The sequence below is a fragment of the Podarcis filfolensis genome, assembly GCF_964270895.1.
Source record: "Podarcis filfolensis genome assembly, chromosome: 12".
NCBI lineage: Eukaryota > Metazoa > Chordata > Lepidosauria > Squamata > Lacertidae > Podarcis > Podarcis filfolensis.
In genome coordinates, this window is record NC_139614.1 from 16,959,750 (window position 1) to 16,986,000 (window position 26,251).

General features: G+C 42.3%; 1 protein-coding gene across 5 annotated transcripts in view; it reads left to right on the forward strand.

Annotated features, from left to right (window-relative positions):
- The first annotated feature begins 823 nt into the window (after positions 1 to 823).
- The window catches only part of NEK10 (NIMA related kinase 10), a 115,773-nt gene continuing 90,345 nt past the window's right edge, over positions 824 to 26,251 (forward strand). For 2 of the 5 annotated variants that reach the window (XM_083577660.1, XM_083577662.1), the window contains exons 1-14: positions 824 to 1,279; positions 2,841 to 2,941; positions 3,270 to 3,330; positions 4,454 to 4,587; positions 6,439 to 6,537; positions 12,678 to 12,762; positions 13,916 to 13,957; positions 16,090 to 16,168; positions 16,549 to 16,616; positions 17,613 to 17,692; positions 19,908 to 19,994; positions 21,527 to 21,751; positions 22,841 to 22,980; positions 25,431 to 25,492. In XM_083577660.1, coding sequence (XP_083433786.1) covers positions 2,880 to 2,941; positions 3,270 to 3,330; positions 4,454 to 4,587; positions 6,439 to 6,537; positions 12,678 to 12,762; positions 13,916 to 13,957; positions 16,090 to 16,168; positions 16,549 to 16,616; positions 17,613 to 17,692; positions 19,908 to 19,994; positions 21,527 to 21,751; positions 22,841 to 22,980; positions 25,431 to 25,492 — 1,224 coding nt within the window. In that variant the 5' untranslated portion in view covers positions 824 to 1,279; positions 2,841 to 2,879. Of the gene's footprint in view, positions 1,458 to 2,840; positions 2,942 to 3,269; positions 3,331 to 4,453; positions 4,588 to 6,438; positions 6,538 to 12,677; positions 12,763 to 13,915; positions 13,958 to 16,089; positions 16,169 to 16,548; positions 16,617 to 17,612; positions 17,693 to 19,907; positions 19,995 to 21,526; positions 21,752 to 22,840; positions 22,981 to 25,430; positions 25,493 to 26,251 lie in introns of all 5 variants that reach the window. The other 3 variants (XM_083577659.1, XM_083577661.1, XM_083577663.1) reach the window with 2 other exon arrangements.

Genomic DNA, 26,251 nt, shown 5'->3' on the forward strand with positions numbered 1-26,251 from the left:
ACCCATTTGCCAAGAGGCCACTGTAGAGGTGGCACTGGCCACCCAAGGAAGTCGCAGATCTGGCCTCCAAGGACCACAGTGCAGCAGCAGGCAATGCATTCAGCGGTGGGCAGATCTGCCCCTGTGGTACCTGCTGCCTGAGGCAGTTATGTCACCTTGCCTCATGGGTGGACTGGCCCCGAAGAGAAGTCTTATGTTCTTGTGCCCAAAAGGCTCCCCAAGTGCCTTCAACTTCAAAATAAAATAAAAAGGGCAGTCCCATTTAAAACGTACGACACAAAAGGACAAAATGCCCCCAACTGCAGCAAAGCAACATCAAGGGATCTGTTGGGGAGTGGATGGTATGAAGTGCCGTAGAATCCTAGAATTTGGTAGAGTTGGAAGGGATCCTGGGGGGTCATCTAGTCTAACCCTCTGCAATGCAGGAATCTCATCTGAGATTCTGCATAGTTTCACATCTTGCTTAGACAGAATAGCTAACTGGAAACCATACCATAGTTAAAGCATAATCTTTGGAAGCTGGTCATTCAGAAGGTGAGATTTCCTACACGTATTCCAAAGCATCATCTTTACAGATCCTCAACATGTTTGAGAGCTAATCACAGGCCCCTTAACTTGGTTGTTTCAACGATTTGGAGCAAATAAAATTTCAGTATATATGTACTGAGTGTCGTCGCTGCTGTGTTCTATAAATTCATTTCCCCCTCTCTTCCAAATCAGTACATCTGATTTGCTACATAAGTTAGGTTAGCCCTATTTTTTTATTGCGGTCATTAATCATAATAAAAAAAATATTATCTTAAGACCTTTTGGAGAGGACTGGATGTGAAGCAGCAGTCTGTACACGCTCAATAATAATACGTAATGGAATTACACCCTCCGACTCTGGATTCGGCCTTGCCTTCCAAACCCGCAAGCGACGTGGCGCCAGCCTACAATTCCCACTCCACCTTTTGGGTGAATACGGTAATCTTTCCCCTTCTGCCCGCTTCCGGGTACTTGCAGAAGGAGGGCCGCCATTAGCCAATCAGAAAAAGGCTCCTGCAAGGCCGCTCGGTGACGTCACCGCGCCAAGCCGCGCCTACCGAGAATTTAGCGCGAGAGTCGTTTCTTTCCACTACGGCGAGCGGGGCTGGGAGCCCCGAGCGGCTTCTCCCGTTCCTATGGCAACAGCAGCCGCGGCGTTATCCGTCTCCCCTGGAGCGCCGCCGCCTTCGCAGCGGCTCGCCATTGGTCTAAGGAATCGATCGTTTAGAAGGAGGCGCGCTTTCATTGGCTGGTACGTTTGTCAGTTGGCTCGCTCAGCGGGGCGGGGGGGTTCGGTCTTTTTTGGCTCGGATTGAAAAATAGTAATAAGAAGAATCCTAAAAAATAATAACGGAGAGGTGCGGTGGATCTGCATACTGGTGAGGGGCAGAGAGATCGGGAATCCAGGGCGCCGCCCCTCCCTGTGCGAAGTGAGTAGAGCGAGGAAGGGGATGCTTGGGAGGAACGAAGGAAGCAGCGTTTTGTGGAGTTTCCCATCCCATAATTTATGATTGGATGGGAATTCCCAGCGGCCCCCGGAGAGCAGGCCGGGGAGAGCCACTAGGATCTCTTTTCGGTGTCAGATTTAGCTTTGGAACATATGCAGTGCGTGGTTTGTTCTCTGTCAGATTTAACTTTGAAACACTATTATTATTATTATTATTATTATTATTATTATTATTATTATTGCCTTTTATAGAAAAATGGTGCTGGTACACACCATGAAGTTGTTACAGTAAGCATCACACTTCTGACTTTTTTTTTGAGGGTGTGTGTGTGCCAGTACTGTGTACTTTTGAGTACCCCCAGAAAAAAGCACTTCTTTTTAAATTTGCACACCATAGTATCTTATATATGTCAGTACATTTATCAAGGCTTTTGAGGAACAGGTGTCAGCACTTCCTTCATTATTATTTTTTTAAGAGAACTTTTTATCGTTTTGGAATGTACAAACCAATATGGAAACCAGTCATCAATAATAGGTGGTTGCTAACAGGCCACTCATCTTTTTAGTTCCTGCTTCCCCACCCCCCAGCCATCGAAATGGGAATCCAAAGAAATTAGACTTTGTGCATATTTTGACCATGATCTCTGAAAGCTCCATTCCACTCAACTTTGCATTTAAGTTCTTGAACAACAGATCCCCTTTCCCCTTGACGTGCACATGCTGTGTGACAAACCATATTTGAAAGTGAGAAGTATCTCAAAAGCGATTCGAGATATGACGTGTAGGTTTGTGGTTAAAAACAACGAAGGTGAAGAATCCCACTTCGTAAGCAGGAGTTTTAAAGAGAAGCTAAAATAGCTCTTTCATACCATCCAAGTGTCCCTATTTTCTAGGGACAGTCCCAGATTTACAGAAGCCATCCTGGTTTCCGATTTGATCCTGGAATGTCCTGCTTTTCCTTAGGATGTCCCTATTTTCATTAGAGAAATGTTGGAGGTTACGGAGTAATGCGACCCCTGAGCCAAGGAGACACAACCTTTAGAAGTCATCTGAAGGCAGCCCTGAATAGGGATTTAAAAAAAAATGTTTAATCTTTTATTATGATTTTATATATGTTGGAAGCTGCCCAGAGTGGTGGGGGCAACCCAGTCAGATGGGTGGGGTATTAATAATATTAATGGAATAGGACATTCCTATTTTCATTGGAGAAATGTAGAAGGGTATGCTCTTTTGATTTATTTAATCCCTGGACCTATTATGTATTCTTTGTTTTCTTTCCTATCTCCAATTACTCAGGTTATCTACTGGTATTGTCCTTCACTTGTCAAGTGAAAAAACAACATTTTTACATTTGTTTTCTATTCAGAGGCATGATGTGTTAATCCTGATGCCTTGATGTTATACAATGCCTGATCAACACAAGAAGGTGAAGACCACAGACAAGGCAACTGATACCAAACTTCAAGGGTACTGTGCTTTTCGCTAAATGTCAGCAGTGACTCTCTGGAATCTGCACCAGCTGCCAGACAGAATAGTTTAATCTGAATCGCTCTGTGTACATGGTGACTGTTACTCTGGTCACCAAGACCTTTTCACTTTGACAGAAACAATTGGTGGTTAAGAAGCCTATACAAATTGTGGGTGTGTAGAGCAGACCGCTGAGGCAATATTGTGGAATGCTTGATACAATGCCATAGAAATATAAACTTCATTCTTATTTCATTTAGATTACTTACTGATGAAATAAGGTAGGGTAATGTGTTGTTAATAAGCGTATAATTTATGTTTCTCCTAGGGATTACTCAGACCTTAAAAGGCTTCTGGCACTACTAAATGTGCAGTCAAGCAAACAACAGGTATTTTTCATTAGCCATTAGCCATTTTGTAACGACAGACTGTAATTATTAATTTATTCATTATTATTGAAATTAATTTGATTTTGAAAATACTCGAAATTAATATTCAGATATTCAAAATTAATTTTTGAACAGCAGCTTTCAGGCTCTGCGTAAACATGAGGGTGGTGGTGGGGAATCCTTTTTAGGGATGGATGGAGTTGAAAAGAAGGAACCCATTGCCTATGGGTTTTCATTTGTTTCTTCGCAGGGAACTCTGGGAATTGTAGCTCTGAGAGGGCAATAGGGGGTTCCTAACCCTCAACGAACTACATTTCCCAGGATTCTGGGGGTATGATACTGTTTTAAATGTATAGTGTAGATGGGATTTGTGTGTTGAGGTAGGTCATGCCAATAGTAAAAGTATTTCTTTAAGAAACTGCCTGTGCCCTTTAAATAAGTCTTTTTTCTCTGGTACCCTATTATGGAGAGCTGTCATCAACAACTCCTCTCAGCCCTCACCATTGGCCATGCTTTCTGGGGTTGAGGGGAGGAGGAGTCTAATAACATCTAGAGGGCCACAGGTTCTTCATCCCTGCTGTGTACATAAACAACTTATTCTCAGGAGGCAGTGCTCTCATTCCCTGCTCTTAATAAGCTCACTTTGTTCTCTGTCTACTTCTGCAGAGCAGGTGCTTTCTATTCCAGGAAGGCTATTTGAGGAGAGATCTCTCCTCGGTTTTTGGTCCAGGTTTTTTAAATTTCCCTGAAAAGTATAGCTGCAAGCTCCCTGCTTCTTAGAGAGCATTCAACAAGGCTAAGCAGCTATTGCTGCTCAGAACTTTCTGCATCATGTGCACCCAACTGCCACTTTGAGAATGCTTGCTATGTTTTCATTCCTTTCCCCCTGCCTACTCCAGCTGCATCTTTTCAAGATCTGTGTGCAGTTATGGAGAAGAGACAGCCTAGGGCGCTTTGAAATCTGCTGTATATATTGGATTATTATTTTAAAAAATTATCTCCTTGTTGTTTGAATTCAAAGGTTAAATTGCCCGAGGTCCCAGTGACAATCACGTATTTTCCTCTGACCCAGCTAAACACTTTATATCATTTGTCTTATAGTAAATCTCTTTTGCATTTGCAGCTGCCAGCCCTTAACTTTGAAAGTTCTAATAATAGCATGACCAAGTCTGAGCAATACTCCAGCAACCCTTGTGGAGAGAGATGTAGAGGTCAATGGCAAGAATCAACTGAAGCTGTTGAACTCGAACACTTTAGGTACCGTGCAGAAAAGAAAATGAATGTTTATTTTATTTATCTGGATCCAATTCAAATCCTTTTATGCTATATATATAATCTTTACTATTGCGTGTGCTCTAGCGTCATTGAAATTCTACTCAGTATTGATCCAGAGCAGATTCCAACGTATGGTTAGCAGAGTAAAATCTTAAACACGTTGCAGGATTCCCAAAAAATAGACCACAGGCGATTATATTTCATCCAGCAGAGCTTTACTGCTACTGAAGGCAAATGAGCATAATGGTCACAAATCCAAAAAATTTAGGATTGGCACTGTCCATAAGAAATCCAGTTGCAGCAGACTTAACTTAAACTTACAGTAACTTATAACAAGACTAAACCTTAGCAATAAGCATACAGAACACAACACCAGACGGGAAAGAAAGAGAAAGTGAAACCCAGGCTCCATCTGGCCTTACTTTTATAGTCAGCATAACCTTGACAGAAAGAGGTAAGAGAACCAGTTCAAACCAGCTGTACTTAGCTTCTCTGAAGGTATAACCCAAACATCATTGGTTTCTTTCACACAGAGAAGCTTCCAGAAGCTTCTTGAATTAAGTAGAATAGGAAAGATCTCTACACATCAGATCAATACTTTTTGCACTAAGAAATGCAAACTGACATCTCGAACCTCATGGGATAATAGTAAATAAATTCAATCATAAGTGACCTTAAGACATACTGTATTATTGACATCTGACAGGGCTGTCTTAACTGTGGCTCAGATGTAAGTCCTATTGAATTGGATAGGGTTATTCCCAGGTATTGGGGGATAAGATGGCAGCCTTCATTGTTGCCTTGCATACAGGAGGCAATTTAGGATGTTTGAGGTCATCCTGAACTTCTGCTTTGCATGTAACACTGTAGACAGGAGTTTCAGAAGCCTCTTCTGATGGACAGTCCATCCAGGAACCCAGGTCCTACCAGCACTATGCTAGTATGCCATCCGGGAAAGATGCCCTTTCAGATTTGTCTCTTTAAAATGAACTTGGCTGAACCTTGCATGCTCCCCTCCTATGATAATTGACACCAGGCATGAATGGAATGAGTTCTTGTGGACCACTTTGCAATATTTATATGGAAGAGCAGCATACAAGTTGAGATAATAAATTAAGACATCAGTGGCAGTTGTAACATTCAGGGGAGAGGTAGGGACTGTTAGAATTCCTGCTCCATGATTGCAGTCATGGGATTGTTGTCTTTCACATGACGGTATATGTTTTGACTCCACAGAGTGGGAAGTGACGGAGACAGGATGTTTGTGTTACTATGTTCCGTGAAATGGACTATTGTCCTTTGTTCTTTCTCTTTGCTGTCTGATGCTAGAGAGAGAGGGAGCCATGTTGCAGTGTTCCATGTGTGTTTCTATGTAAATAAAGTATATTAGCCAAAATGCTGAGTTGCTGAGGTCTGTTACGCAAAGTGCAAACACTCTGCGGATCCCTAAGTGTGCTGGTGTCTGTTGGCATCGGTCGCTGTGATGTTCGGGCAGAAGAAAGCCTTTGAAGCTCCCGAACGATCGACCAGGAGGGAGGGAACATGCCAGTCAGGCATGTGTCTCTGCCAGGGTCCTACTCAAGTGTAGGACAAGCTTCTGACAGGGACTTGCTCTATTGTTTCCCCTGGGTGCTGACCAGTGAGTCCAAGCAGGAGCAGGAATTCAGTTTGGAGTACATTAATTGTAACCTATTAATCTTTGTGGTCATTTTCTTTAAGTCACTGTAGTAAAAAATGCATTTCCTGCACAGACAACCATCTCTTAGCATCCCATCACTGCGAGCAAAAGCATTTATGCCTTGTGCAATGCCCATTTGCCTTTTCTCCCCTTAGTATGAATTACAAGAATGAGAGGAAATTTAGTCAACATCCACAGCACAAGCTGTTTCAAGATATCTTCACAGCTTTGGTAAAGAACCGGCTGATTTGCAGGTAAGAAAGATCAACTGTGTCTTTACCTTTGGAATAAGTATCAAAGCACCCAGCGGGATCAGAAAGGCGCCTCTTTGTGTGGTTGAGTTTCCCTTTGGAACAGGGATTGCTGCTCTCTCAAAATATTAGACTTCCCCGGTGGTAGTTGACCTTAACACTGAAAGTCTATTGACTTTCATTAAAAGAAATAGCATTAGTTTGGGGGTGTTCCAGTTAAAAGGCGGTATCTTGAAATTCTACAATCGGTCTAAAATCAGGAGGAAAAAGGTGGACTAGACACGCAGTTCTGCTATCTTTCTAAGTTGTAGCCTTTTGAAATACTTCTAACACGGCTTTCACTAAAATCTGAATTGCTGTTTTGATGATGGCTTATTTCCTGTTCTGGGACTTTTCATCCCAGCTACGCCAAGAACTGAAAGATCGCCAGCACAGTTCTAACCTTGTCTATTCAGCAGTAAGTCCCACTGAATTCATTTACTCACAGGCAGATGGGTATATAGTTGCTGCCTGGGGCTGCTCTCCTAACTCTGTTTACTTGAAAATAAGTCCCATGGAATCTAGTGGGACTTAATTCTGAATAGACATAGTTAGGATTTCACTGTAAGTTGTTACGGTTTGTAGATATTTGATAGCAGGACTTCATTTTTACAGTAATGGAGAGTGGATATTTTCATACCGGTGCATTTCATTGTTTGACTTTAACCATTTGGCAAACTGCAAAATATTCTAATAATCAGATATTTGTTTACTGAAAGAGGACAGTATAGTTAACAATAATTTTTTTTTATCAGTTAGCTGCTTATTCAGCGCAGGGAAACTGTAACACATGGCAGTTATTTTATGACATCTTCTGTTATTTTCTTATGTAACATTGCATATTTTATTGATATCCCTGTATCATTTTGAGGGTGGTATCATGAGTATGGTTGCCCAAGAGGACGTAGATGATGTTGACCAAGCTGCTGTATTAATAGCTCTGTGATGCCAGTAATATAAAAAGATTTGCAAGGAAACTACTTGTCCTGTTTAATAATATGTAGTTGCTGTTGCTTAGAACTCTTGGCACTATACCCAGATCAGTGTCTATGGTACAAGAAAGGGAAGGTGGTCTTATGTGAAGATACATCAGTAGGGTTGTCATATTCCCAAAAGTGAAAATCTGGACAAAGTTGTTCATCTTTTTTTGGGGGGGGGAGGGAGGAGAAATTGTTGAGCTTTTTGGGGAACATCTCTCCCCAAAATACCGTATTCTTTGCTCTATAAGACTCACTTTTTCCCTCCTAAAAAGTAAGGGGAAATGTGTGTGCGTCTTATGGAGCGAATGCAGGCTGCGCAGCTATCCCAGAAGTCAGAACAGCAAGAGGGATCACTGTTTTCGCTGCACAGCGATCCCTCTTGCTGTTCTGGCTTCTGAGATTCAGAATATTTTTTTTCTTGTTTTCCTCCTTCAAAAACCAGGTGCATCTTATGGTCTACGTTTTTGGGCTGTTTGGGAAATTTCAAAGCATTTTTTAGGATTGCCCTACTTTGCCATGCATCCAGGTTTTCCCGGATGTTTTGCCACTTCAGCAAAATCCATTTAGGGAGCCTGATTCCCGGATGTGTCCAGGAAAACTCGGACGTATGGCAGCTCTACACACCAGTAGCTGAACTCTTGCCTGATTGTCCTGGTCTCCTTCGCCTGATTTGTATATGTATATTAACTGGATCAGGAGAACAGATTTGGCCTGTCTCTCCTTCACCCTGCCTGCCTGCATTGCCCTGGTTTTAAAGTTGGAGTAATGTTTTTATTTTATGTATTTATTTAAATAGTTCTAAACCATGCTTCCATAGAAAAATATAACAAGGTGGTGTGCAACGCAAAAACCTAACAGCACAACAATGAGCTCGGTAAAAATATCAACGGCATATCAGCCAAAAATATAAAGCTTGCAAAAGATTGCCTGAACAGTGCAGTTTGTCAAAGATGTGTGAAAGAAAGCAGGGATGATTCTCCCTGGACTTCTGTTAGCAATGAGTTCATCATGGCCTTCTATGTGAAAGGCTTAGACCCTCCTAAAGACCAGCTGACTCTCAGCAGCAGTGGGGACCACCAAGGATGCTTCATCAGTAGATCTTAGTGGTCAAGGTGGGGCATCAGGAAAGGTCCTTAAGATACTGTTTAGAACTTTGTGAATTAACAGCAGAACTTTGAATCTGGCTGGGTAGCATGTGGATAGCCATATGCTCACCCTTCTGTTGATTATTCTGGAGGAAATATTTTGCTCCATGGGCCCATCCATTAAGGTTCTTTCAATATTCCTCCAGGTGACCTGGCATTTCTTGCTTCCTTTTCCTGCTACCAGATTGAGGCAAGGATGAATTCTAAGATAAACATCTGTGTATGCTTCACTTAAAATATATTTGAGAAAAATGCAAGCGCTTTGTTTTTGAAACTGAAACGGGCCCCAGAGACAAATCTTTGAACTTCTACTCCAGAGAAATCTTCAGAGATTTCCTTTTTTTTTTACTGAACTGAACTTACGCATCAAAAACGCCATCTTGTGAAAGCCAATGCATTCTGCTTCAAAGAAATGCCCTTGAAATTTAAGGTGTGAAGAACTTTTATCACTAACTACAGTATACAAAATAACTCTAAGACATGCCTCCCTAGTGTGTGACTAGCCCCGTGTCAGTCTGAGATACACAGTATTTTTCCTACAGATTCATACTGCACAGGTTACAGAAATGATACAGCTTTAAATTTTTTAAAAAATCTTGAATTGAATAGAAATGCATTAAACCTTACATTTATACTTCCTTAAGACTGATTTCATTGGTTTGCTTGTAACTCAGTCATACTCTGAGTAAACCCAATGAAATCAATGAAGCAGAATAACTTAGGTGCACTCATTTCAAGGGGCCTTTTCTGAGAATGGCTTAGCTGGATACAACTTTATCTTATACAACGTCTGGAGTCAAATAATCATGAAAGCAGTTCTGCGAACAAAAGTGTCTTTAAGCTTCATTAAATGGCAACTTGTCCCTGTGGGGCCACAAAGCTTATTAAACCTGGATGCTGTTCAGAAACAATCTGTGGTGTGGCATCTTGAGGGAGTGGCAGGAAGGGGGATCAGGCCGAAGGGAAAAGCCCCAGTTCTGCTGTGCTTGCATGAAGTATTTACATGAGTCTCATCAGCTCTTTGAATGCTGCCTGTTGAATTAAAGGATACCTTTTTATGTAAATAAGTAACCCTGGGTGAGGTGTTGTTATGTACTAAGCTTGGATCCTAAAACAACAGGCAGGTAGGATCCTAGAATGCAACAACCTGATTGGCCTGCAGGAGCAGCCCAATCAGACCCCAGGAGGAAGTTAATCAGCCTATTAGGCCGGTGGGATACTAGGATGCAACAACTGATACTAGGATGCAACAACTGCCTGCAGCAGCAGCCCAATCAGGCTCCAGGAGGGAAACATAATCAACCAATCAGATGGTACTTTTTTAAAGGTCTGCCATTACAAACATGACACAGTAGGTCAGGGTTGGGGAGCCATTTTTAAAGCCAAGGGCCGCATTTATTTTGGAGCCACCTGTTGAGGGCCACATGGCAGTGGTGGTACCACCAGAGGCAAAAGTGGACAGAGCAATTAATGCAAATTTTACCTTTGTCAGTATGCTGGTTTCTCTGTCTTTCTACACACACACACACACACACACACACACACACACACTAAGGGAAGCAAGAGGCATTACTGAAGTTCTTTCCACACAGTCAAAACACTCAGATGGTTTTCAAAGCAGGGCCAAGACTGAGTATGGCTGGGAAAGGGCCTGGCGAGATGTCAGAGGGCCTGATAGAGAGACTTGGAGGGCCACATTTGGCCTTCAGGCCTGAGGTCTCACACTGCTTCTATCAGTGGCGAAACTAGGCTTACTATAACCAGGGCAGAGACCCAGTTTGGCACCCTCTGTATGTGCATTTGCGTTCAGGCTAGGAGCCTCAATGGCGCCCCTCTGGAGGCTTCACCCTGGGCAGAAAACTTGGCTAGCTGCCACCCCTCCTGTATCTTTGGCACTGCTTCAATAATGTACCATATTTGCTATTCTGGGTTTGATCCTGAAGATCATATCACAATAAGAGCCCTGCTGGATCAGAAGGTCTGTCTAGTCCAGAATCCTGTCTCCTATAGTGGGAAGTTCAGAAGCATGTTAGGAAAGCCTACGGGCAACTGGCATTCAGAGATAAACTGGCCATTTGGCTGTTATGGCTAGTGGCTGCAAACCGACCTGTCCTCCATGTGATCTAATCTGCTTTTCAAGTTATCTAAGTGTGTGTGTTGGGGGGCGGGGGCAGCATAACCCTATCAAGTGACTGCAAATTCCATAAATAATTGTGCAAGTACTCTTTGGTCTGCCCTGAATTTGTTGCCAATCACTTTTGCTGGTGATCTTGAGTTATGTGAGAAAAACACCCTGTTTCCTTCACAGCTTGTGTAACTTTATGAGACTCCATCACAGCCTCCCTCCAAAGTTAGCTCCCCAGAACATTTAAATTTTATCTTAAGGAGGAAGGGTGCCCCAGTTCCTCGATCATTTTTGTTCACCTCTTTCTGGAAGTTTTCCATTTGTACAGTTTTCCTTGGAGATGGAGTACAATTTCCTCTGGAGATTCAGTAGCCCAATCTGTATGTGGGAGTTGTAGTTCAGCAACCTATCTGTCCAAGCAAGCATGGCCAGTGGCCAGGAATGATGGGCGTTGTGATTCAATAAACACACGAGACGTAACCAAGGTATACTATTCATAGTATCAAATTATAAATTACAATGGAAGTAACTCAAAAAATCCACATGAAAGGTTGTTACAGTTCCACAAAATCCTTACACAGAGTCTAGACAAGGATTTTCGGAATATTGGCCTTGTTTCGCCGTCCTGGCTTCATCAGTACTTAAAGCTCATATGTGATATTTCAGGACAGTGGATCTTATGGCATAATAGCAGCTACTATTAAGGATTTTGTGGAACTGTAACAACCTTTCATGTGGATTTTTTGGACTTTACAAACAGACAGATGGAATAGACATCATTACACGTATGGACCTTATGCATGAACTGACTAAAGAATGATCTGATCCACTTTATGAGTTACTTCCGTTGAAATTTATAATTTGATACTATGAATAGTATACCTTATTTATCTAAGAACACAGCTGGTTACGTCTCGTGTGTTTATTGAATATGCTTTACGTGACCAAATTTATAATTTGATACTATGAATAGTAGGGATGCTGAACCTCTTACCTTCCACATGCAAAAGAGATGCTCTGACACTGGGCTATGGCTTTTTTCTGTTTTATCATTAACTGATTTTAAATCAGCACTTTTCTCCAAGTGTCAGAAATCAATCTGGAGCCTCGTTATTGGCCAAGAGGCAACTGATGGGAATGTGGAAAAGATCCACTGGACATGGTGATTTTTTTGGTCCGCAGAGATTCCTCTAAATAACCCAGTTCTTGGGAGTCTACGTGCATCCATTGCAGCACAGCCTTTATTTTTATCATATTATTTTTAGCCTTTGGCTTTATTCCCAGCATGGAACGGACCTGCTGTGCTAATCAACCATAACTGTTTCGGCAAGGGGGGGGGAGGTGGTGAGTGAGAGAGCTGGATATATACACAAATTGTATGTGTTTAGATATGTATCCATTCATCTGTATTGATAGTCATCTGTAGAAAATGATAAAGTAGTTAATTCGTTCATCTGGTATTACTGAAAAAAAATCTGAATTAAAAATATATATACAAATACAAGTGGCAAGTTTGTATACAGTCTGCTTTTACTTTCAGCTTACATTGGCTCGTAATTTCAAAGTGTTGACGTTGAAACTGGGAAGGCTCTTAAATACACACCCTCTGTTGAAAGTAGTGGAGCTACACTGTAGTCTAAAGATTAGCATCAGAAACAAATTAGGTGTGCTAGATTCAAACTGAAATAGTTGAAGTTCAGATGACTGATTGTGCGCTCCATAAAAATGCAATGTATTGCCTGCCAATTGGCTGAATATAGAACCTTTATTTAGATTTTCAATCTTGTGTTTGCTTGCTGATGTAGCTTAATTGGACCAACTTATTAATGCATTCTTTTTACCTGTTTGTTGCAGGGAGTGGGCTAACCGAGCATCATCTATCCACTTTCTGAGAGTTTTAATTTGCATAAGATTATTAATGAGAGACCAGTGCTATCAGGTTAGTTTGCCCATGGTCACTTCCTTGAAACATAAAATAGGAACATGATGCTTAGATATTAGTACAGCATTCATTTAGTAGGCATGGTCAGCTGATGCTGTACTAGCAACTTTGCAAACAACATTTGCCAAATATAGTTAGCAACTCCCTATCTTAGAGCTCCTCCAGACTGGGTTTTGTGTTTTGTGTGGGTGTATCCTGCAACGTGCAGTTATAGTGCATTAATGATGGATTTGTACTGGACCGCCCACAAATCATTCCACCTTTTTAGCTGTTCTGCGGTGCTCCCCCAGTGTTATTGCATTATCGCCATCTGGAGGGGGCACTCTTGCAACAAAAAGAGGACAGAAAATAAACCGCAGCATTTGTGGCCTAAAATGTTGCAGAATAACAGCAGGAAGTGACAGGACATGCACCGATTGGAGAGGAGGTGGTATGTCAGCCCCAAAACCTTTTCAGGTGCAAACAGTATTGAAAGTGGAATTGTGTATAACTATCCCAATACAGAGATCACACATCGTCAAGAACGAGCAATAAAAAGGGGGTCTGGAGGGGCCCTTTATAAACTTGCATGTCCGGCTTTGAGCTGCTAGTTGGGACGCGGGTGGCGCTGTGGCCTAAACCACTGAGCCTCTTGGGCTTGCTGATCAGAAGGTTGGTTGTTCGAATCCTGGTGATGAAGTGAGCTCCCGTTGCTCTGTCCTAGCTCCTGCCTACCTAGCAATTTAAAAGCACTCCAGTGCAAGTAGCTAAAGAGGTACTGCTGTGGCGGGAAGGTAAATGGTGTTTCCGTGGTCTCTGGTTTCTGTCATGGTGTCTTGTTGCTCCAGAAGCGGTTTAGTAATGCTGGCCACATGACTTGGAAAGCTGTCTGTGGACAAACGCTGGCTCTGTCGGCCAGAAAGCGAGATGAGCGCCACAACCCTATAGTCACCTTTGACTGGACTTAACCATCCAGGGGTCCTTTACCTTTACCTTTTTTACCTGCTAGTTGACTTACTGAGACACTGCAATCCTAAGCATACATTCTGCCATGCTGAATCCAGGGGACTTTGAATTTAACATTGGTAGTTGGTTGGGAGCAGGCTGCTAGGAATTTTCTGGAAGTTTGACATACTGTACTGGCTTTGCTTTTTCCTCCCCTCTTGTATAGGAGGCACTCCACAACCTGGGTGGGATCGACGCTTTAGCACAGGTAACCATCTCTGCCTTTCACGGTGTTTTGTTGCCTGTTTACTTAAGTTTGCCAAAGGTAAGGACAGAAGTTATTGCAAAACGGCTTTCCCTCTTGGAAGGTGAAACTATAAACACTAAACACATGTGATAAACACTAAACACACACATTTCCATTTCCAAGGGACCATAAGGCAATGTTGGTTGCAGCTTGACTGAATTGCAGAAGTGACCATCCTGTATAATTTGATTAGACTCTGAATTGGCTGGCTTCCGTGAAAAGGGCGTATGCCTCGGTGAGAGATCAGAATTAATCTGCTCAGCGGGGCCATCTGGCTTGTCAAATTGGACTTCTTCTGGCCAGAATGAGAAAGTGCACGCAACTAATGAAGTATTTCATTTTGAGTAGGGTCCGGTCAGCACAGTGGTGTTTGTGGGTTTCGCTAAATAAATGCCTTTTAAAAATGGACATCTCTCTCTCTCTCTCTCTTCTCACGTTAATAACTGTGCAATGTACATAAGAAACCTCAGGATACTATCTTTACCATGACCAGTCAGAAATAGTGAGCAAGTTTTGAGTGAATGAGATCCCTGTGCCCCTTTATTTATGCATCATATCCCACATCCAGCCTGAAGAAGAGTTCTGTTGAATGCGAAAGCTTGCTCACTACTTTTGTGACGTTTTGGTTGGTCCCATTGAAAGAAAGCATTGCCTACGATTATTTTTGGACTTCTTTTAAGGGAACAATACAGCTACCTGCAGTTCTAATGTATGTAGGCTGAGAGGAAGCTACTGATCATACCAGGAGCGGGATTAACTCCTCAGAATTGGGGCAGTGACAACTGCTGCTACCATGTGCTTATGCCTTGGCAAAGCCACATGAAGTAGCTTCTAGCAGGAGCTTTTTCTTTATGGACCATAATAGGATGTGTAGCTTTGGGGGTGATGCTGGCTGCTGTAGAAGAACTTGGGAGCCATCCCCAGCCTGCATGTTCATGGTGGTTTCCTTATATTGAGTCAGGCTTTTGGCCCATCAGGTTAAATATTGTCCATATCAGCGGCGGGGAACCTGTGGCTCTGCAGGTGTGTTACACACACACACACACACACACAGAGAGAGAGAGAGAGAGAGAGAGAGAGCCTTTCTGTAAATCACCAAGGCAGTTTACCACAGGTCAAAAATAAAAAAAAGCATTATTTGATGTGTTAATGCAAATGGAAGTCGTTAAAATTGCAGCTGCAGTATGAGGGTTTGTTGTTCTGAATGGTGTGTAATTGGAATTTATAAGTTTTTGGACTGCAAAGTTAAAGTAAATTAGCAAATCATCATTTCTAGCCATATAATATAATATAATATAATATAATATAATATAATATAATATAATATAATATAATAATATTTGGCATCTGAACAATTGGCATTATTAATTGTATTATAATTTGGTATTGTGACAAAGAAGCTTTTATTGGGTTATTGTAATTGAAAACTAATAAAAATTATTACACAAACACAAAAAGGAGAAAATAATAAAAGCAACATCTGAAAAACTCCCACAAAGCACTACTTTAAAAAGCAAACAAACAGATAGCAACTCAGGTTGTTGTTTTTTTTTTAATGTGTAGACCAAATTCAAAAGAGGTGTCTTGACACGTTTTCTATATGCAGAGATGTTGCTGGACTGCAAACGACACCCTCAACTGGCCATACTAAATGTGGTTAATGGGAGTAAGAGTCCAGGAGCTTTTTGAGGACTACAGATACTCCACCTGTGGCCTTCACTGAGAGCAGCAACTCTCCAATGCTGCACAGAAGTGTATTTTCGCAGCCATACCTGAGAGCGTCAGGAATGAGACTTAGGATCTTTTCTACGTAGAGCGTGTGCCCAGCCACCAAGCTGTAGCCCTTTCCCAGTTAACAAACATATATCCAAGAAACCATAGCTGGAACCTACAGCTTCTTGCATGAAAAAGCCCTCTTGTAGTAACTTTGTTCTATTTCCAGAATAGTGTGTTTATTTTTTGTGATAACTGTCTGCAGTGAATCGTGGTACAAGTTTGCCATCTGCTGGTCTCATGGATGCACTTTGCTATTTAATTTAGATCCATGTAACTTTCCACTAAAAATTTTACAATGTTGTTCCCCCCACCTACAGTATATGGAAACAGTAGCAAATGATTACCTTTGCTATGGAGAAGAGCATCATAATATAGACAAATTGGTCAACATGACATGTAAGTGCTAGTTATACATCAATTATATATCTCCTGTGGTTATATCTCTTCTCTTCTGATTATATTTCTTCTAGGTTGAAGTGGGGATGTGTATATGAAATAAATGCTTGTCAAAATGTTCTAAAAATGTAGTGCTAAGCTGTTGCAGTCAAACAGGAAGTAACAATGAATAAGCAGATCTAAAAACTGGCTCTTGTTTTGATGCGATTCTAATTCTTTAATTTCAAGGCATCTCCACTTATTTTGCTGTGTAATTTTTTTAATCATGTCGCAGAATCTATTAACTTTTGAAGGAAAGTTGCTTTTTAGAAGCTGTCCTCTTCCACCCTCTCTGCCTCCCCACCCCGTGATAAAACTTTTCTGATTAATTCTCTTTGCAGATATTTTTCAAAAACTTTCGGCTGGCAAAGATCAAAGAGAATGGGTAACAGCCAGTGGAGCACATAAAGTAAGTGGACAATCACTTCTACGTCATCAGGGTTTCTAATGGCTGTTTTGTGTCCTTAAAATGGCACAAAATCCCTTCTGATTGTTGCTATGCAATTTTAAATTGTCAATGTTGAAAGCGGTGAATCAGTTAAGCGGCTGGTTGACCAAGAGAGCTTTTCAGGAGGCAGATTCAAATTGTTGGCTCCTATCCATCCCTTTTCTGTCCCTAGACCCTGGCTCCTAAATCACCAGACAACCAACCTTGGCATTTACAAATGTAAACCCAAATCATGTTGACATTTTACTTTTGTTGGCACAGTAAGAAGAGATCAGAACTTATTCCTGATAGACAGAGATAACAAGAAGCGGTTTATTATTTACCGTATTTTTTGCTCTATAAGACTCACTTTTTCCCTCCTAAAAAGTAAGGGGTAATGTGTGTGTGTCTTACGGAGCGAATGCAGGCTGCGCAGCTATCCCAGAAGCCAGAACAGCAAGAAGAATTGCTGCTTTCACTTCGCAGCGATCCCTCTTGCTGTTCTGGCTTCTGAGATTCAGAATATTTTTTTTCCCTTGTTTTCCTCCTCCAAAAACTAGGTGAGTCTTGTGGTCTGGTGCATCTTTTAGGGCGAAAAATGCGGTATTTACGTAAAGGATTTAGGCCCTGCTCTTTGGCCAAAAAAGGCTCCTAGAGCCAGTTACGGAGAGCAGGCAGGGATGGGGCTGGCGCATGGCACACATCCTGGGGGTGTGGCGCCCAGCGCGGGCGGGGGAGCAACCGCGATGGCACCCCACCGGGATCGCGCTGCCGAGGGCGGTGTGCTCCCCCCGCACGCCTCTTCCTCTGCCAGTGCCCAGAGCAGCTTTCAAATCAAGAGTCCCTCAGGCTTACAATCTAAAAAATGTGATAAGTAAACTGCATCTCCCCCCCCCTTTTTCTTTAAAGTAGTGTTTGTTATAACGGCTAAATAAGCATTTTGCCTGTCTTATAATTGTCTAACAATTATTTTTGCAGACTCTGATCAACTTACTTGGAGCAAGAGAAAACAACGTCCTGCTAGGTGCATTGCTTGCCCTCACTAGCTTGGCAGAAAGGTAAGCTTCAGTCTAGTGTGCTTGGATTTGTCCCTTGCATTTGATTTTACCTCAGCTTTTTTTCTTTTGGGGTGGGGTGGGGTGGGGGGAATGAATCATTCAAGTTCAACAAGAGCAAAATATTGACAGTCAAGGTTTATTCCCCTTATCTTGCAAACGTTAAGTTATAGGTCAGATGTGGGGGACTTTTTTTTAAGCCTGAAGACCACATTGCATCATGGACAACTTTCTAGGGACTACGAATCAGTAGTGGGTGTGGGCCAAGTGGGGATGGCCCAGCAACTAGCAGTGGGTATGGCCAGACACCCGCTACTCAATATCCATGCAAGCAAAAGTGATTTATCACAGTTCAAGGACGTATTCCACTTTTATAAAATTGCTAGAACAGAAGGCAGAGCAAGGCCTGTGAGGGGAATGATCTGGGAGCAGGGCCAGATTTAGGTTTGATGAGGCCCTAAGCTACTGAAGGTAGTGGGGCCCTTTATATGTCCAGCTGTCCTTTGTTAACAACAAATTGTCACTGTTTTTTGTGTTGAATATATACTACAGTGGTACCTTGCATTACATACACTTCAGGTTACGCTAACCCAGAAATAGTACCTCAGGTTAAGAACTTTGCCTCAGGGTGAGAACAGAAATCGTGCGGCGGCAGCGGGAGGCCCCATTAGCTAAAGTGGTGCTTCAGGTTAAGAACAGTTTCAGGTTAAGAACAGACCTCCAGAATGAATTAAGTACTTAACCTGAGGTACCACTGTATATGGTAATTTATGGACCTAATAGGTATCTGAAGCCATTTGCACATGTTGCCATGCAACCAGTCCATGCAGAATGTAGGCACCCTATATATAGAAACGAACAAACCAGTGATATTTTAGGGAGCAGGCTAGCAGGCGGGGCCCATTACTTACATCATAGAAGCCTATACAACACAAAACTCTGTTGCTGTATGTAGGTTTTATTTTATTTGTTTTTAATCTTATATTTTGGAATTGTACATCCAATTTTTCCCCCCTTTAAGTTTTTTTGGGGCCCTCAAGAGAGTGGGGCACTCAGCTATAGCTTGTTTATCTTATACATAAATCTGGCACTGTCTAGGTGTGTGTGCCCTGGGCATTGTCCTGAGGGCTGAACAGAGAGGTCTGGAGCAGGGGTAGGCAACCTAAGGCCTACGGGCCACAAGCGGCCCATGGGGGTCGTTTAACCGGCCCAGGAGCTGCCCCCAAACTGAGCTGCCCGCTCGGTGAGTCCCCGCACGCTGCGCTAAACCGGTGTGGTGCGGGAACTCACTTCTGTGGCACCGGAAATCGTGTCGGTGCATTTCAGATGACGAAAATCATGTCTGCACAGACGCAGATGCCGGAAATTACGTCTGCGCAGATGCCGGAAATTGCGGGTGCGTGCGCTCACATGCGCGTGCAATCCAACCTTCAGAGGGATCTCTGCTGGAGTGAACCAGCCCAGGCGAGGTAAACCTTGCTGACCCGTGGTCTGGAGGGACTGTATATGGACCCTGGGTCTGAGTTTCGCCTCCTCCTGATATTGGCTGTGTTTACACTTTTGCTTTCCGTTCCGTAAACTATGTCAGATTTGTAGATCATGGGTGTAAAGGAGAGAATGCAAACCGTCTATAGAAGTTGGAGCTAGATTGCAGGGAAATGGAAAATCTTTCCAGCAGCAGTAATTGGTTGTTACAATTACCTGGGATTGGATGCTGATGTAATAAAAGGGGTGCCATTATCTCAATTCTCTGGAATGTGTATCGGATTTCTTTTACCCTTGGAGCACAATTCATGGTTGGAGGTGTTAACATTTTAAAACCTGAGCCCTAGGAGTGGCTGAGAGCCCACTTTTAACAATACCACCAGATGCACTGTGTTTGAATGGCAGGACCATGACTAGAGTAGCTAGACAAGAATTATATAACATATTTCTTTTTCAAATGCCATCCCTGCCATCTCGGGGAACAGTGTGAGACTTATTTTCTTGGGGCTAGATTTTGAGGTTTGATTGCATGCAGAGTCTTATTCTTATTCTTATTAGTATTATGTTTTTATGTTTATAACTGAGACTTGCATTCATTTAAATGATGGCAAGGTTCAAATTCTATACATAGGGTTAATTCTCATACCGCAGGAAATGTCCATTCATAGAAATGAATGATATGCTATCACACTGCAACTGAAAAAAATAACACGTTCATCATTTTCCATTTTAGTCCCGGATGCCGAGAGAAAATAAGCGAGCTCAATGTTGTGGAGAATTTGTTGGTGATATTGCATGAATATGACTTGCTTTCTAAAAGGTAGGATGCAGAATTAATTTCAGCCCTTCTTTTTCTGTTCAGGGTTTCCAGTCACTTAGCTCATGCTAACCATTCTCCTCCAAGTTTCTACTTGTAAAGTAGAAAATATGAGATTTCCAAATATGGCATTTTTTAGGAAGACAGTTTTCTCGGTAGAGAGGGATAGTAATTCTGAAACTGAAGCAATGCAAAGGTTGATTGGAATTTGTGCTTACAAGGCCAGTGCATGCTTCTCCATGCTTAATGATCCCAGGCTTTTGCATTCTTTGGGTGAATTCCCATATCTCGCTCAAGCTCACTTTGGTCGGCTTAGAAAGCTCATTCGTATTACAAATGCCTCCTGCCCCCCCCAAATGAACAACTAATAAAGGGTCCCAGAAATAGCATGAGAGAAAGATCAGTTGCACCTTGCATGTAAAAGCACCCTAAGATTTAATACACCATGGCCAGGTATGGCTAACCCTTTTCAAGGGCTGAATTATTTTGGACAAGGTAAATTTGGGCGTTGCTAACCCAATCTCCGTGCTCTCACACACTACACATTGTTTGTTTGTTTGTTTGATTGATTGAATTTATATACCGCCCTATATCCGGAGGTTTCAGGGCAGTTCACAGAAAAGATCACAATATATAAGATCAAAATAAAAACAATAACCCAATAACACCCCCCCCAAAAAGAGCCACATTTTAAAAGGGTATAGGATGTCCATCAGGTCAACCAAAGGCCTGGTTAAAAAGGAACATTTTTGCCTGGCGCCTAAAGGTGTATAATGAAGGTGCAACACCCATATCTGCCAGCATTTCTCCAGTGTACTGTAAATAGAGATGTCTCATTTCATCATCATCAGTAATGGTGATGATGATGATAATGATAATTATACCCCACTCAGCTGACTGGGTTGCCCCAGCCACTCTGGCCAGCTTCCAACACATAAAAAAACCAAAGCATTAAAAAAACCCTTCCCTATACAGGGTTGCCTTCAGATGTCTTCCAAAGGTTCTGTAGTTACTTATCTCCTTGGCTCAGGGGTCGCATAACTGCACACTCCCCAACATTTCACTGATAAAAATAGGGACATCCTACTCCATAATAATAATTTTATTACTTATACTCTGCCCATCTGACTGGGTTGCTGCAGCCACTCTGGGCGGATTCCAACATGTATGAAAACATAATAAAACATTAAACATTTTTTTTAAAAAAACTTCCCTTTACAGTCATACCTCGGGTTGAATATGCTTCAGGTTGAGTGTTTTCAGGTTACGCTCCACGGCGACCCGGAAGTAATGGAGTGCGTTACTTCCGGGTCTTGCCGCTCACACATGCGCTCAAAATTACGTCACGTCATCTTAACCTGAGGTACCACTGTATTGTTTATAGCAACCTAGGGGGCACTTTTTGTAACTTTATTGTGTCAAAGAATTATCCAAAGAATGGATAATTGCAGGGCTATTCAATTATCTGGATAATTTAACAGGCAGACATGAGTTTTAACTGTTTGGATGATGATGATTTCTTGGTTTCCTTGCAGGCTGACAGCCGAGTTGCTCCGCCTTCTCTGTGTAGAATCTCATGTCAAAGAGCAAGTCAAATTGTATGAAGGTGTCCCCATCCTACTCAGTTTGCTCCACTCAGATCACTTAAAGCTTCTGTGGAGTGTAGTCTGGATTCTAGTCCAGGTTTGCGAAGATCCTGATACCAGTGTGGAAATTCGTATTTGGGGCGGTATCAAGCAACTCCTGCATATTTTACAAGGGTAGGTTTCTGAGGTCATCGGGAATGAGGCTGCCCATAGGCAATTTCTGAATTTTCAAAAAAAGAAAAAAGTGCTTTGTATTTCCACCTCGACTGCAGTTATATTTTTAAATATAACATTTATTGCCAGAGCGGGACTGCCTGCTCAAATGTATATGGAAATTGATACCCACCAAGGCAAGGCTTTGATTTCTAGTAATATGGCTCTATTGGAAGAATTCTCTGAGTGCAAAGTCATAAGAATGTGAGATGTGACTTTCAAAATGTGTAGCGGTTGCTGGATAAACAATGGATTGGCGGCGGTGGCTTTTTTGAAGCACGGTGCTGAAATCCACCATGGGTGAACTCACTGCAGAACTTACACTGAAGTAAACCTGCAACGATTCCCTTCCGATATGTTAAACATGTGAATAGAGATCCTCTAACCACATCTTCCTTGTAAACTTGGAGCTTAGCTTTTTGAGAATTGCAAGTTCATGTTTTTATCTTTCTTTTGCTTTAATAATAATAGTAATAATAATAATAAAGAGGAGGAAATATTTGAAAAGCATTTAGGTCCTGCTTGCAGATGTCAGGATGCTGAACTATGTGGGCTTTTTGCCTAATCCAGCAGGACTCTTCTTATGTTCTTGAAGGTTCTTTTTTATTTAAAAAACACTCTCTATAATATAGAAACCTTAGGAGCCAGCTCCTAGGGGCTGAGGTCTCGTCGCTCCCCCCAATAAAATATTTGAGCCCCCCCCCAATAGTTGATGGGCATTGCCATTCAAATGGTATGTGTGCACTGTGTCATGTGATCAATTAGGCAGGAGACCTGCCCCCCCAATAGTTTATTCAAGTTAGCACCCCTGTTAACAACCAGTAATTATTCATATATTGCTTCCAGTGCTATCTAATGACCTAAAAATACCTGGCCAAAAGTTTTATTTATCCCATTTCTATAACACACTTGAGCTGTTATTCCTAGCTTATGAGTTTCAGCATGCTGCTCAAGGATATATAGAGCATTGATGTTCTTAATTCTTATTATCAGCTGGTTGATAGATATAGCCAAAGGCTTCACTGCATTGTGTTTTTTTTGCTTTCCCAGGGAGCGAAATCTATTTTCAGATCGTTCTTCCATCGGGAGTTTATCCAGTGCGAACGCAGCAGGGAGAATCCAGCAGCTTCGCTTCTCGGAAGATTTAAGCCCTCATGAGATACAAGAAAATACTTTTTCCCTTCAAGCAGGTGCATACATTATGAATTGCCCAGAGATGATTTGCACTCAATGCAATAACCGATGCCTGAGCAAAAAGCTTTGCAGAGATTGAACTATTAGCCCACAGTAGGTTTTCTGTTGAGGGCTCCACGCCCTCACCATTTGCGGTTTGTGGGAGGAGGGATATTATAGGAGGAAAAAGAATATTAAAGGGCTCAGGTCTTCTATAGCACAATGGGGCAAGGTTTCAGGAAGGTGGGAGGAAAAAGGAAAAACGCCATAGAGTATGACAGGAAGTTTTAAAATTCTCTCCCCAGGATTCCATAACTGGTTAGGGCAGGCATAGGCAAACACCGGCCCTCCAGATGTTTGGGACTACAATTCCCATCATCCCTGACCACTGGGCCTGTTAGCTAGGGATGATGGGAATTGTAGTCCCAAACCTCTGGAGGGCCAGAGTTTGGCTATGCCTGGGTTAGGGGCTCAAATCAGGTGGATTTTACCTACCCCCACAGCTTCCCCCCACTTTCAACAGACTTTTGGCTACCCTCGACTTATAATGGCTCCTGGAGACTGCTAGCCTGCTCAATTTTGCTCAGGACATTTTGGCTCAGCACCCCACCCATACGTTTTATTTCACAAACTAATATTTTCTGTATCCCTGTGCAGCCACTCAAGTTTGCAGAAGCCACTGCTTCATCTGCGGACAGTCCTGTTTCACTGCCCGTCCGATACACATGCGGTTGTTAGGTTTGGTACTTGAAGGAACAATAATACTTAAAGTTAAGGAAAGAACACTTTGAAGAACAATACCATCAGGTTGGGAGCTGGTCTCAGTGACCGTAGCATGGACTCCCAGGGGCACTGTGAGCTCAGTTCTGTTACTCATGATGAGCTAAACACCTTGTGAGATCTCAGCTGCTTTCTTATGCACAACACTGCCCAGATCCGTGACCCACCCCCCTTAAACTGAATTCAAAAGTACACATTTTTACAGTTTCTTCAGCTGTAATAGGCGAAGGGAGAAATTCCCATGCTTCTGATCGATTTTCAAGTTCGCCTAGTACTCAGTAGGTTTATTGAGAGTAAACTATAATTTGTTCTTTTTTTTAGGTTTTTATTTTATTTCTTTTTTCTTTTGGCAAAGTAATAATCATGAATAAAAATGTGCACCCCACTGCCGAGACCATTCTATTGTAACTATCCAACTTCCCAAAATTTCAACACCTCTTGCGATGGTTTTGACCTCTTTCCATTTTAACAGTACAGATTCTACAAACACCTTCCATATTGCCTCAAAATCATTTATCCTGCACGTCTTACCTTAATGGCCCATGTTAATTTATCATTAATAGCTATATCCCACACCTCTTTATACCATTATTCCATTTTATATTCTGCTTGCCCCTTCCACTTCCTAGCTATCACAATTTGTGCAGCTGTCAATAAATTTGTGAAATTTGTTCTTTCATGGGATCCATTTCAGACATCACACAGAGGTAAATCTGGGATTGTAACTAAAGGTGCCCTCAGTGGAGAGCTGCTCTCCAGTCATACCCCCTAATAAGCATGTTTGTGCAAAGTGGAAGTTTGCAACTTTGCATTTGTTGCCTGCAAGCTTTTTCTTTAAAAGAAAAAACCTTACTCCTGAATGTAAGGCACAAGTGTTCCTGTGCTGTGATTTACATTTCCACTTAAAAGCTGAAAAAGCAAACTTGCTTCTTTCTGCGAACAGTGGGTTGCATTCCGTGTAGCACAAATGAGATTGTTCTTGGGAAAAGGAGAATTGTTCTGCGCCGACAGAATGGCCTCTCCTCTCCTTCTCCCACTACAAACTGTTCTGGGGATTCTCTCAACCCTTTGGAGCAGATCTGGGGAGGGTGCAGTGGGGGGCAAGCTGCATTGTACTAGTAGGAATTGTTACCTGGCTTCTACTGGCATGAATTCGTTGAATACAGCCTAATAGATATACCATACTTTTCTGTGTATAAGATGCCCCCATGTATAAGATGCCCCTTCTATTTTGGGACTCCAAATAGAGAAAATGGGGGGGGGGGAGATTGCCCAGACTTGTTGAGCTTTTATTGGGGAGGGGGGTTGACGCAAATCGCTCACCATCAGGAACACAACAGCCAATCACATGCACATTGGCGAAGACACCAATCGTCTGCACTCTCGCCGAAAGCAAGCGCCAATCGCCTGTCCTATTGCCGCAGCAGCCAATAGCCAGCAGACCTTGCAGCACCCACCAATCACCTGCAAAAACACCACGGACAGTATCCTGCTTGCGGCAGCCACCACTTGCCCTTCCCACCTCTCCACTACCTGTGTGTAAGACGACCTCAACTTTTTAGGACAATATTTTAAGAAAATAGCCTAGTCTTATACACGGAAAAATACGGTATGTAGTAGAAGCCTCATTATAGATCGTACTTCACAAGAACCATATAAGATAAACAATTGTGGCAATTTTTTTTAGCTTGTTGTGCTGCAATTACTGAATTGGTCCTGAATGATACAAACGCTCACCAAGTCGTTCAAGTAAGAGGTTTTTGATTGCCTAACATACTTATTAATCTCTACTTACTATTTTTTATTGTGTTCTAATTTGGTTGTGGATGCAAAATAGTTGTTTGCAGATGTCTTGGTTGATACTGGTTCTTAGATATTGTGTGTGTCTCATGCACAGATGAGAAATGTTTGGAATTTGGAAAAAAAAAAGTAAGGAAGAAGGTTTTGATTTAACTTTCAAAGAAGGGATGCCACCATGCTTTGTAGGAAATTCGAGAAGAGAGCAGAGAGTCTAAAAGAAACCAGGGGGGTTAACTGGAAGAAGGCAGGGTTTGCTATGATAAGAGCCAAGCTGAGAATGGAATAAGGTTGAAAAAATAAGACTAAAAAATATAGTTAGGATAAGTTTGATGTTACCAGCACCAAACAGGCAGGGCTGAAGAGTATTTTGTGGATGAGTAATAGCAGGAAAAGGAAATCCAGGAGGCAGAATTTGTGAACTGAAAACGGGGGAGGTCAGTTACACTCAATCCCAGTAAGACGGACAAATGCTATGAAGAATAAGCTCCCATCTGTCTTTCTCAGAGGCCTGTAACATGCAAGTGTGGTGTAGCGGTTAGAGTGTCAGACTAGGACCTGGCAGACCAAGGTTCGAATCCCTACTTGGCCATGAAGTTGACTGGGTGACTCTCAGCCAGTCACAGTCTCTCAGCCTGACCTACCTCACTGGGTTGCGTAAGATAGAGAGTGGGGAGAACCATGGGCGCTCCTTGAAGCAAAGGCGAGATA